The sequence below is a fragment of the Oryzias latipes genome, chromosome 1, assembly GCF_053564925.1.
Source record: "Oryzias latipes strain Hd-rR chromosome 1, Olatipes_Hd-rR_3.1".
NCBI lineage: Eukaryota > Metazoa > Chordata > Actinopteri > Beloniformes > Adrianichthyidae > Oryzias > Oryzias latipes.
Genome location: NC_136237.1, coordinates 23436691 through 23449808, shown reverse-complemented (window position 1 = coordinate 23449808; position 13118 = coordinate 23436691). Strand labels below are relative to the sequence as shown.

The following is a 13118-nucleotide window of genomic DNA, read 5'->3' as shown; positions in this document are numbered from 1 at the left end:
CTTCCAAAAACAAAAAAGTCATTACAGAACCCTCTGACGGCTCGGTGACATGTTCAGAGTGCACACCGCTTTTGCCAAAAGACAACTTGGATAGGCTCAGACATGACTAACTCGCACAAAGTGATGGATGAACAAATAATCACGTTTGGTATTGTTTCAGTTGGTAGAATGGTCTCAGCAATTCTAATTCTGTATGCATTCTAAGTTATGTTTTTAGTTCTGCTCACCTTCATAATCATCCTCACTGTTTCGAATCAACAGGATCTTACTTTTTTTGTGCTTCTCACATCAACAATCTTCTGTCTTTGCCTATTTTCATTATTCTGTTCAGCTTAAACCTCCTGTCTGTGTTGTATGCACTTGGTTCCTAAATGTGTCACTAATCAATGTCTGCTTCATATCTACCACCAGGATCTATAGAGTTCAGGGTCCTATCCTTAAAAATTGACCAAGAATCAGATAAGAAGTTGTGACATTTTCCATTATAAGGTTAAATACAGTCGGTTAGTGTGCAGCACAGCATAAATCTATGCCATTTAGGTTTATTTTTAAGAAAAGAGGAGTTCGGATCAGAGTCATACTATAAATAGTTGACTGATCAAATGTACTGTTTTAATACAAAAAAATCCTTAATATCAGGTTTAGCTTTAACAGTCAACAAAGGTGTTTGGGTGTTAAAGGATGATGTTAGTAAAAACATGAGTAAAGCCCGATTTCATATTTAAAAAGAAGGAATTAACTGGAAAAATGGAAAACTCAGAGTAAACATTTTATGTACACCTACCTTGATATTAACGTCCTTGACCGACAATATTAATAAGAGCATAAGTCCTGTTTTTTTTTGCATAGTTGAGATAGAGGTGTGCCTCTGAAGAGGCTTTTTTGGGATTGTTTTTAAACATAAATGGGCTTGCACTTGTCATTTCCCTATAAACAACCAGTTGCCCTTTCCAACTAACAACCTCTAGGGCACAGTAGGTGTGTGTATCATTATCTGCTACTGACAGCGCCACCCAAAACAAACATGGAGGAGAATCTGATCGTTTTCCTCCAAAAGTTTAGATCATGCAGGACAGCAAGTAATCAAACTCCATAAAAATGTGACTTGTACTCCAGAGCCATTTATATTAGTTTTTTTTCTTATTTAATATGCATTTTTTGCTCCTGCGACATGTGGTTAAATCATGGTATCACCACGTATATAAAAAACTATCAGAAGACAGGAAGGAAAGCAGGTAGAGATAGCATTGTCAGCAGTTTATTGATATTTTGCAAGCAGAAAAACAAGACTTAAAATGAGCCAGACCACCAGCAAGTGGGAGCTAACGAGCAGCAGGGCAATGGGATAAAAGTGGCGTGATGCTGGTTTGTTCTCTGTCACAGTGCCAGCTTCAGGGTCCTCCCACTGCCACGTGTCTCCCTGGGTCAGCCGACTGCAGAGTCGCCCATCAGAGTGAAACAGAACGGACAAAGACAGATCAAAAGTCTGGAGCATTAGTACGGTAAAGACACTGTCTTAATGGACTTTCTTGCACTGATTGAGCACTTATGAGCGCTTGGTGAATCGTGCCTGAATGCCCACAAAGACCAAGAGCCATTATTACATTTTAAATCAATAGCTTACAAATGCAGCAACAGATAAGCAAGCTGTGATGGATGAAACAGTAAATTGAGAACAAGCGCAGCATTAGAGTGAATCCATCGAGGACTGATGAAATTAGCATGCAGTTTTAATGAGAATATAATGAAAAAATGACATCAATGGCAGGCAATGTTTTAAGAATAATAATAATGGATTGGATTTATCTGCGCTTTTCCATACGCTCAAAGTGCTTACAATATGTCCGTTAATAGGTCTCATTCTTGATTTGTCTGTCAGCACAACTGACCAAACGCCAAACTACTTCTTTGAAAAGCAACTTCAGTTGCTAAAACTAACTTATTTCTTGGTTAAAAAAACAATTTTTTCAGGGAAATCGATTAGCTATGAGAAGTAAAAAAAAAGTCATTTACAGCACCGTGCACAAAACAAACTTTTATCATTCCTTTCATATAAAAACAAACGTGTTTTTAATTGCACACCTAAAAATGTCCACCCACTGCGGTTAACATCTTTAATTAAGGTGGTCACAATACACAAGTCATATTCAAGCTGTGCATTATCACTGACCTTCTAGGTATAATATTCATTTAATTCTTGATATTGACAGTGGCAGTAGGATGATAAATGTATTTTGACCCAATTCATATCTTTCTCTTGGATCAATGCCATTCTGTATCATCTAAAATGTTTTATGTCAATATATTAAAAAAAATAATCAGTGGCTTTTTAGAACTGGTAACAATGAAAAAAAAAAACTAAAATAAGAACATGCTGATGTCTCATCCAATTCTAATTCCTATTTTCTTTTTCACAAATACACCCATCGAGCTTCTAATGTGCTGGTAAGTGTCCAGATGTAAAGTTGAGGAAAAAAAAGTATTTGATCCCTTGCCAATTTTGCAGCTTTTGACAGTCTGTCATCCTAATTTTAAGTTTATTTAAACAGTGAGAGATAGAAAATTACAAAGAACTCAAGACATCAACTTTAAAGAATTAATATACATTTAATTGCATTTCATTGAGGGAAATATGTATTTGAGCCCCTAGTAAGAGTTCAGGTTCACACAGACCAGTAAGACTCTCCTCATCAACCTGTCACCTGTTTTGCAGACACCTGTTTGCACTAATCACCTGTAGAAAAGACACCTGTCCACAGAATCAGTCAGACTTCAAACTCTCCAACATGGGAAAGACTAAAGAGCTTTCAGTGGATTTAAGGAAGAAGGTTGAAGACCTGCACAAGACCAGAATAGAATACCAAACACTATATCAGCTAGAAGCTGGGGGTCTAGATGACAACTGTTGATGCGATTGTCCATGACCATCAATCCACCTATAGGTCTCAGACTCATAACAAAGTCTTCAACATTCTTGTGAGAGATTGGCTTTAAATAAAACAAAAGGTTGATGATCTCAAAGCATAGTCACCAAGAAAACCATTGGTAATACTTTACGCCGCAATGGTTTAACATCATACAAAGTACTCCTGCTTAAGAGGGCACAAGTGCAGACCCGTCTGAACTTTTCCAATAAACACCTAAATGATTTAGGTATTGGGAGAAGGTCCTGTGGTCAGATGAGACCAAAATGGAGTTGTTTGGCATCAACTCACCCAGTCATGTTTGGAGGAAGAGAAATGCTGGGTGATCGACCTCTGATCGGAAGATTACAGGTTTAATTCCCATCTAGCTATGTGTCGAATTGTCCTCGGGAAAGAGATCGAAACCCACTTTGCCTCTGGTGGTAGGTTGGCGCCAGTGTTCGGCAGCGGAGCTGCCATCAGTGTGTGTGAATTGTTGAATGCGACTGTAACTGTAGAGCGCTTTGGGCCTTTGAGGAAGGTAGAAAAGCGCTATACATATATATCCTCACTCTCATGCTCGGAGGGGGAAACATTATACTCTGGGGGTGTTATTCTGCACAGGGCTACTTCACCGTGTTGATGGGAGGATGGACAGAATCGTTGAACGGTAAATCCTGACTGAGAACCTCATTCCCTCCTTGAGCCAGGAGGCTTAGAATGGGTGGTGGATGGGTCTTCCAACAGGAAAACATACAGCCTAGGCAGCCAAGGAATGGCTGAAGAAGAAGCCTATCAAGGTTATGGAGTGGCCCAGCCAGTCTCCGGACCTCAATCCCAGAGTTTCCAAGTGACAGCCACCAAAACTTAATGATTTAGAAATTGTTTACAAAGAAGAGTGGACCAAAAATGTCCTCCTAATATGTGCAGAAACCTGCTCATTAACTGCAAGAAACGCCTGAGTAAAAGGGGGTTTGCCATAAAGTACTTTCTGGCAAGGCATTATAAAATACTTATTGTGCTCAATGAAATGCAAATAAATTTATATGAATACTATAAAGCCAGTTTTTTTATATGAAAACTGTTAAGTAACTTTAAAAAAAAATACTATAAAGTCAATTTCTTGATTTTTTTAATGTACCTACCAATAGTATTAGACTATTGGTAGGTACAAAATCAGCAAGGGACCTAATACTTATTTCCTCCACTGTAAATAGGTCACCAACATTCATCTGTTAAAAGTATGCCATTCATTGACTTTAGCTTGGAATACTTCATGAGGGTCTGCTGTATTGGTTTTAAGGGTAAAGTTTTTTATCAGAAAAAAACAAAAAAAGATTCATTACCCCAGTAATTTTCTATGCTTTCTTCAGCCTGTTCAGGGTTATAGGAGCCTATCTCAGCTGTCTTCTGGAAAGCGAAACCCTGCACCTAACCCTTGTGCTATCTTAGATGACCCCACCATTGTATTGACCTGTTCTCCCTACCATGACAAAGGTGGATAAAGGTGGAAAGATTTCATGTAATCCATGGACACCAGTGAGGTTCACAAATTATTGAAGAAAAAAGGTTCAGCGCACTGTCTAGTCGGTCTAGATCAGTGTTTTTCAACCAGTGTGCCGCGTGGGAGATGGTCAAGTGCGCCATGGAGAAATTGCCCTCATTCACTGATCTAAAAACATTTTCCATCTCCAGGATTTCAGCTCTGTGTTCACCCAAACAGGCCCTGATAAAACACTGAGTAGTTAGGAAGATAAAAGATCTTAAAATTACTTTTTCTTTGTGTTTATTTAATTCTATTAAAGACATTTTGATAAGAATCACGGTACCGCGATTTAGCTGCAGCTATAACTGTGTAAGGAAAAGTCCCGCCCCTTTAACTGTCTCCGCCAATCATTCTTGAAGGCTTAATCACATGTCATCAGTCTGACCAATCAGAAGTGATTAAAGTATTCACTTCCTTGTTCTTAATTCTGCTGATAAAGTCAGTCAGTTTTAACAAAGATACCAGCTAAAGCTCGTCTTTAGCTGGTGGTTCATCTCTTAGAAAAAAACAGCCGCAACTTCCTGCTTTTTCTGCCACAATTGTCACAAAAATCCACGTGAGCTTGCGCGCGGGGGGGGGGGGGGGGGGGGGGTCGATCAATACAGACCATGAATTTCTGCTTTTTTTTTTTGGGGGATGCTGGTGTGCCGCTGGATTTTTGTAAAGTGTGCCGTGGCTCAAAAAAGGTTGAAAAACACTGGTCTAGATGACCCAACTCCCAATGGTAAAGTGCCTAGGATGGCACCAGAGTTACCCGGTCACCAGCCAATCAGAGAGTCTCACGGAGGCATTAAAACCATTCAGTCACCCTCCTGAAGACAACTTGAATCATGTATGTTTGAGACTTTGATAAAATCGAAGTACCCAGTTAAAGCAATGAACAAAATTTGATCTATTGATTCTGAAAAAAAATTCCTTTATTCCATTGCTTGTCCTTTTTTTATAAAGTCACCAATGTATTTTTAAAATAGAAATACACCAGATACTATTTCTGTTTTTTTCTTGTTAAAACCACATTACTTGGGTCCATTAATGTGTGTTATTGTGAGATAACAATAAACCAACAAAAACTTTTCAGATCAGTGAAACAAACAAAAGCATAGGGTGATACTAAGTATTACACAAGGCAATATACTAATAAACTCCTTGAAATGTGTGTTTGGGGTCAGATCTCAGTGGTGACACAAACATGTCCTTATTCACAATGAATTCTGGGTAACCAAACAGGTTTTTAAAGTTATTTTTCATGCATTGTCTTGATCAAATCATACAAATGAATTGCATGTATGCATGCTTGTGACAAAAAATGAAGTTCATGTTTAACCTAATAGAAACGGGTTACTGTGATTAATGAAGCAAACAAGAAGAATTATCAGATGACACAACCAGCGGTATGTCTTTTTAAATAGATTACATTTTTTTTGTAATCTTTGTCATTTTGCTTTTGTTTGCACGCTTTTCCAACAATTCCGAAATTATCTTATAGCTTCCAGTTGTCTAGTTTAAATGAGTCAGTATGGGCAGGCCACTTTTTCTTCAGACACGCTGGTCTATCAAGGCAGATGCAAAAGTTGCTCCCACTGGCTTATATGAACAGGCAGCACTGTAACTGCAATGATCAAGCTGATAGAAAAGAAACAAATCTCATGGAAGACGGTGCAAACAAAATACTCTTGATGTGTGAGATGGATGTTGTAGGGGCAGGTCAACGTAAAATGTGCACTTGGAACAACAGCTTTTCTTTAAAGGATGTTAAAGAAACCTTTTATTAAAAACTTTAGATTTGTGAAGTGTGTGACATTTTAGTTTTCCCAAGCTAGACTGACAATATTTAAAAAAAAGTCAAAAGGTGCAAAAATACCACAAAAATCTCAATGCAAGCCATTACTTTAGATTCAATTACATTTGGTTCTGTCTTTTCTTCTAGAGTGGTTTATTGTGAATAAGCTGAATACTGAACACAATGTGACAAATCAGTTTTACAAATATTTGACATTTCTGAGTGTAAGTCCATGTGAACAAAAAAGAAAACATAAAAATGGAAAATTACTGAAATATTACCAGCATGGGGTGGTGTCTTATAACTAATAAAGGGAAGCCTGAATACATGACAGTGTATTAAGGTTACTATAAAAAAAGGTAATAAAAAATATATGAAAGCAAAGTCTTAAAATGATCTAAAAAATGTTGTAAAATTATGTGACAAAAGTCTAATTAAAAAGATAATAATCATGCAATACAAAAGTTACAATTTTTTTAATTCTAAAATAAGGACCTTTGTATGGAGTCTCAAACTGCTCATAATTAAATAAATAAATATGACCTTGTGCAATCACATACTCAACCAATAAATCTCTCATAAATGTATAAAAAGATCATGAAATTGTGAAAAACATGCACACAGATTTTAAATTAGCCATCATATTATTAAATACATTTCATTTTGCTTTAAAAACATTTTCATTATTTTAAAACAACATTTTAAAATATTAACTTTTTAAACTTTTTTATCATCATTTTACAAGTCAACTTAAGTAAAATGTTGACTTTTTCTCATAATTTTATGATTTTTTCCATCACAATTTTTTGGAATTTATCCAATTTTTGGACTTTATCATATTTTGACAACTTCCTTTTTATTAATTTTGAACTTTATTCCCTTACATTTATTCGTTTATTTTTCCTTTATGGTGGCCCTTATACTCCATTGTCTGACTCCCTTCTTACTCCACTTTATGTGCTTTCATGAGTGAATGGAACTGTGAGAGACAGGGTTTCAAATAACTTCCTGTCTTTTTTTTTTATTACCTCACATGCACTTTCTAGACACTTTAAATGAGATCATTTTTTGCTTTAGTAAAGCAGATTGATGTTTTAAAGCAATTCTGTTCAGAATAGCCAGAATTAAAATAATAACTTGCACCCTTTCACACTCTGACGAACAGTATTTTGCTGTGAGCTCACCTCCGCATACAGTCCAGAGCTCGAACGAAGAAGTCTTTGCTGAGCTGGTGTTCGTCCCGCAGCAGGGCGCACTGCTCTAGTGTGACAGACATGGATGTTCGGTCTTTGGCACTTTTACAGCTGGTAAACCTGATACCATTTAACCTTCGGCAGATCTGATGGGATGAAGAGACACAGTTACATCCATCTGTACTGGAAAAATGTGACATTGTTGTTAGCAGTGGTGACTTATGGAGAAAAGACCCACTCATTTATTTTAAATGGTCATTTCATTGATTAAAGAAATCATTGCTCTGTATTAAAAAGTTAGTGCACTTGAACTGTTGAAATTAAAAATATTTTCTGTTCTGTGGAAGTTTTTTTTAAATTCATAATTCACTATTGTCAATTCATTTGCAATTTGATTATGCAATTTAAAAAAGCAATTTTTAAATTGATAATTCAATATTCAATTCAGGCTTGGAATATGAAAATACCTTTTGCAATTTAGAATTCACTATTAAGATTTACAATTCAACATGATTATTCTATTAATAAAATAATAAATTAAAACAAAATCAATTGCATTTTACATCGTGTTTTTTTCAAATGAAAATGCATTTTGCAATTTACAATTCAATATTAAAAAAATGACATTTCAATACATGATTTGTTTTAAATTAATTTTTAAGTATCTTAAAATATATTGCATTTTAAATGTCATTTTCAAATGTAATTTTTGGAAAATTGGACTTCTTATGTAGCTCAGCTGTAAAAGCAACAATAACTGTTCAGGCTGGAGGTTACAGGGCAAAGGTGGGGGCACATCCAGGACTGTGTGTGTGGCCAGTTTAACAACAATTTTAAGTTACCATTTGACCTATGAATCATATTGGTGGATTGCGGGAGGAAGCCTGAGTGCCTGAAAAAAATCTATGCATGCTCAAGGAAGACGTTCAAACTCCACACACACTTCGGTAGGATTCGAGGTAGCACTGCTGAGTAAATACTTATAACATGCTAAAGCATGTTTTTGATTGTTAGAACATGGTTCCCTGACGAAGCTAAATACTATCAGAAGACAAGGATCTGCATCACGCCTGAATTAACTTCACATTACAGAGACAATCAGTCAAGAGCTCATCAGTTTCATATTTGGTCTCCATGACAAATTTGGAAGGGAAACAGATGACAGTTCATATCCGTAGCACAAGAGTTTGATTAAAGAAATATTTTACATTGATAAAGACAGAAAGTTATAATAACTCACAGCTCCAGCAATCCAGAGAATTTCCACATTCTTTCTCTTCTTTGTAACTACATTCTGGCCCAGGGTTTCAAGTAACTCCTTTATGTCAGTCTGTGCCTGAAAACATGGCAAACCTGTTTGCATAAAAGTTAAACTTTTGTTAGTGACTCTTTTGCACCTGTGAGAAAAAAAAGACATAGCAAGAAAACTGAAATTCCTTAAATGTTTTCATTTAGGATGTACTTTTATACACATGACAAATATTGCTGTAGTTCATGACCAGGTTTTAATTGCACCTTTAGAAGTAAGTCGTGTGTATTTCATGACATTAGAACATATTTGTACTCTGAGAAACTAGTAAACTCTAAAGCTAGGTTCACACCATCATCAGCAACGCATGTTCAAGGGTCCACTTTCCTTGGAATGTCTGTGTGTTACGGGTTGCCACGTTCAAAACTCTTTTCATCACATATAGCAGCACGCGTTTTTACAACTTTTTTATGACCCGTTGACATTGAACATGGGTCAATCAGGGACTCAGATTAGTTTCACTATGAAACTCACATTACTCAGAGCATAGTTGGTTTATCTGGTGAACCCAGACACAATGACAAGCCTGTCAACATCTGCGTTTGGTTTTCAAATAAAGATAAACAATAGTAGCAATAAACCAAACTGTTTCTGTTTTGTGCCCAAATTTCACCTTAATTGTTACTCGCTGTTTTCAGCTAAACATTTTGAAAGACTGCTAAAAAACAAGAGCATGGTTTCACACAAAAACAACAGTGCTGAACTCAAAGAAAGGAACTACATTTTTTTTCTCACACTTAAGTGCCACATTTGTCAACAGCGTGTCTTAATAGGGGTGTGACGATAACCGCATCACCGTGGTGAGTGATGACGTCATTTTTTTAAAAGTTTTTTTTTAAAGTTCTGGATATGGTGCGTTATTGGAACTTTAATAAACACATTAAACACATTCATCTTTGCTGATAATTGACTTTTTCTGCTAGTCCTGTGTTCAGACTTGAAGGGCTTCTGGGGGAAACCTTTTATTACTGTTCTCCTTCACTTCCTGCGCACGGCTCTCACTTCTTGCGCTGCACGCGCTCCCTTTTCTTACACACATGCACGCGGTTTCAGCAGCACATACACATCCTCATTCTACAACAGAAGTTTACGTCTGGCGAGGAAATACAACAAATCTAAACTTCTCTAAACTTCTAATTATTAATTTCCACTGTATTCATTTCCATTACAAACTGCATGTGTTGTTGAGTGCGCTGGAGGATTTTGTTGTGTGTGTGTGTGTGTGGGGGGGGTGTTATTACTGTTCTCCTTCACTCTTTAACACCAAACATGAACGCGCACTGTTCGATTTCGATGAATATCACTACATATTTTGTTTGGGAAATATTTTGTGCAGCGCAAAGTTATGTGTCTGTATAAAACAAGGCGGAGCCTCCTGCCCCGTGTTCTTCATGGGTGTCAGGCTTCATGGCTACCGGAAAGGTGACAGTGTCTGTAGTCTCGTTTATTACTGGGCAATATATAATATTCTGAGAAGATGTCTGTACCAAAGAGCACAGGTGAAACTCGTGTGCAGCTGGAGGCTGCGGTCAACCACAGCGCCCCTGCTGGTTCATCACAGCGGTGATCAAAAATCCCACACGATCAGAGCTATATCTCTAAACTGACACTTAAAGCAAACAAAAAGATTTATTACATCTAAACTGGTCACTCTACGTTTTACTAACTGTTAAAGATGGTGTTAGATCTTAAGTGATGTTTATATATTTGCATATTCTTTTTGTTTCTTGCCTGCAGGTTCCTCTCTAAATTTTTTACATATGACTGCACCGGTTGATGGTTATTAGACAGCATTTTTTTTAAAAGACTGGGAATCTCTGCAGCAAGAAGACACAGTTTTGGTAGGACACTTTCGACTGGTCTCACTACTAGTTTGAGCTCAGCACTACCAACTGTTGTCTTTTGGTTTGAAGTGGAGAAACAGTATTCTGCAATTTGTACATTTATATTTGGAAACCATGTTAAAAATCAACCATGCATTTATGTTTGAAAAGTAATTCCTAAATCCAATCCATTCTAACTGCACTTTTGCATTTATCTCTTTATATCATAGAATTCCTTTGATCACCCTCAAAATGATCTAAAATCCAGGTTGATTAATTGTTATGTTTCTTTTCATAGATTATTTTTATCAAAACCTAATAGCACCAGAAGATCTCAGTGTTACTTGTTTAAAAAAAAAAAAATCCTTAAGTGGGAATTGTAAAACATATTTTTTCAGTTGCAATCATATGTATGTAGATCATATTTTCTGTTTTCATTAATTTGCTCTCTAACAGACTTTTAATCAACTGATTGAACAATGAATCGGTGACCAGTTTGGGTTATGAGAAAAAAAACACACCTTCTGCCTTTAGGGCAAGATGTAAGATCTTCCATTTTGATTAAACTTCCAGCTGCCAAAGACGTTGGTGACCTGAAGCTAACTCTGTTTTGACACAGAGACACAGACCCGGAGGCAAAATTCCTCTGTACATGACACTCTGCACTCAACTTTTTGATGACTTTCCCATGTAAGACAACACAGTGTCATTTCTTTTAGCTTTTTGTTTTTGGAGCATATCGTCCTGGTACACTTGTTTATTTTTGTGGCAAACTAATTCTTATGCGTGCTAGGGTAAGTGAACTAATCAAAAGAAATGTAATATATTTTTAAATAACCCATGTTTTATTGAACCTTAAACTAATGGCTACTTTTCTATTTGAAGTTTACTAGAGACAGTATTTACTATAACGTAATCATACCGTAGTTTGATTGCATTATAAAATTATTAGTTTGATTGGGTAATGCTATCAAAACTGTTGTTCTTCTGTTTTCTTCCGTACGTTTTTTGTCGGCGCGTATCTTCTGCATACTTCATCTGATTTCTGCCATTCAAGTATCAAAATGTTCTACTAGTTAAGGACATTATTGTAATTTCTTCTGCAACTTATGGTTTTTCTGAAACTTCCAAAGTCCTGAAAATCTTAACTTCAGCATACTTTATGCTATTTCAAAATTTCAAACATGTATTTGCTCTGGTCTTTGTCTTTTTCCTGTTGTCTTTGAACAATTTTGCAAATATTTATAGTTTTTTAAATGTTTGAAGTTGTTTAAATTTTTAAGTATAATGGCAGTCAATGGAGACTGTGCTTCCACTACACTGTTTTTGAAATGTATCTCCTCCAGCAATTTTTCAGGTAGAGACACAATTCAAACTTTAAAATGTAGTGGGGCTTTGGGATAATCAGGCATTACTTGTATTTTGGAAATGTCAAATAGTTTTTGAACAACAGCTGTTTGAAATTTTTTAATCCAATTTCATTTGATTTTAACATTAGTGTGTGTTGCAGAATGTTCGCAAATCTAGAGTGGGTGACATACGGTAAGCACGAGTGTAGAAAGAGGATTTTTTTTAAGACAAAAAATTTTCTAACAATCTGCTGTGACTCAATCACCGTTTGTCACAGACTCATTATTCTTTTCAGGAAAAAGTAGGGAAATGCCTCTAGGTTTTATAAATGTAACCCTCAAACTTGCGGGACAAAGGTTTTTTCTTCAATAGCCCCTAAACTGACACAAAGATACCTAAACCACTGTCAGCAATTACGCAATTAAACATATTTCTGGTGGAAATACAACTTTTCTAGTTTCAAAATACAGCTATTTAAGTAGAAGTAAAAACATGTTTTAATGTTGTCCATCTTAATGGAGACCAAGCATATCATTTTTAAAAAGTTACATAAAGATAGAAGAAGATAAATTGTATTTGATCTTAACAAATCAAAGTAAAGAAAAGTAGACTTACATTCTAGTGGCACCTTTTCACTTAATAATTTATAATAGGCGTCTAATATCTCAAAGTTCTTCTGGTTTATTCTTTCTTGTAGAGAGATATCGCCAAACCTGCACAAACAAACAAGTGGAGTTAGTGCAATAGAATTCAGATGCTAACTTCACTTGTTACTTGAGTAGTGTAAAACCTAGAAAGAAAATGAAAGATCACAAAATTAATGTTTTAGTGTTTATTTGACTCCTATTTAAGATACTTTGATAAGTCACAGTGACAGTTTTATTATTTATCTATTTTTTCAATTTTTGTTTGAAGGTGTGACTTTTGATTTTTATCAAAGTGTACCTCAGCTCACCTCTCCAAAGCAATTGAAAAACGCTCTTTTCATACTGACTTGTTTTTGTTTTTATGGTTTATAGCACTTGGTTCACTGTTTTGGAAATTATATGATTTTTAATACACAAAACATGAATTATTTCAACATGCATTTTTTTGCTCACAGCCAGATTTTTTACTTGAAATGTTTAACCACTATTGTGTTTTTTTTGGGTGTAATATATGTATTTTTAATCCCCTTCTGGATTTTTTTTTTCTATAAATTTCCATATGAATTT

The 13118-nt window shown here is 35.8% G+C and overlaps 1 protein-coding gene across 7 annotated transcripts in view; it reads right to left on the bottom strand.

The window, feature by feature from the left end:
- LOC144981234 (type II inositol 3,4-bisphosphate 4-phosphatase-like) overlaps positions 1-13118 on the bottom strand; it is a 172038-nt gene that overhangs the window by 4887 nt on the left and 154033 nt on the right. For 5 of the 7 annotated variants that reach the window (XM_078951942.1, XM_078951955.1, XM_078951959.1 and 2 more), the window contains 4 exons: positions 12520-12617; positions 8663-8775; positions 7414-7568; positions 1237-1433 (listed from right to left, as the gene is read on the bottom strand). In XM_078951942.1, the coding sequence (XP_078808068.1) occupies positions 1259-1433; positions 7414-7568; positions 8663-8775; positions 12520-12617 (541 nt within the window). In that variant the 3' untranslated portion in view covers positions 1237-1258. Of the gene's footprint in view, positions 1-1236; positions 1434-7413; positions 7569-8662; positions 8776-12519; positions 12618-13118 lie in introns of those variants that run through there. The other 2 variants (XM_078951946.1, XM_078951951.1) reach the window with 1 other exon arrangement.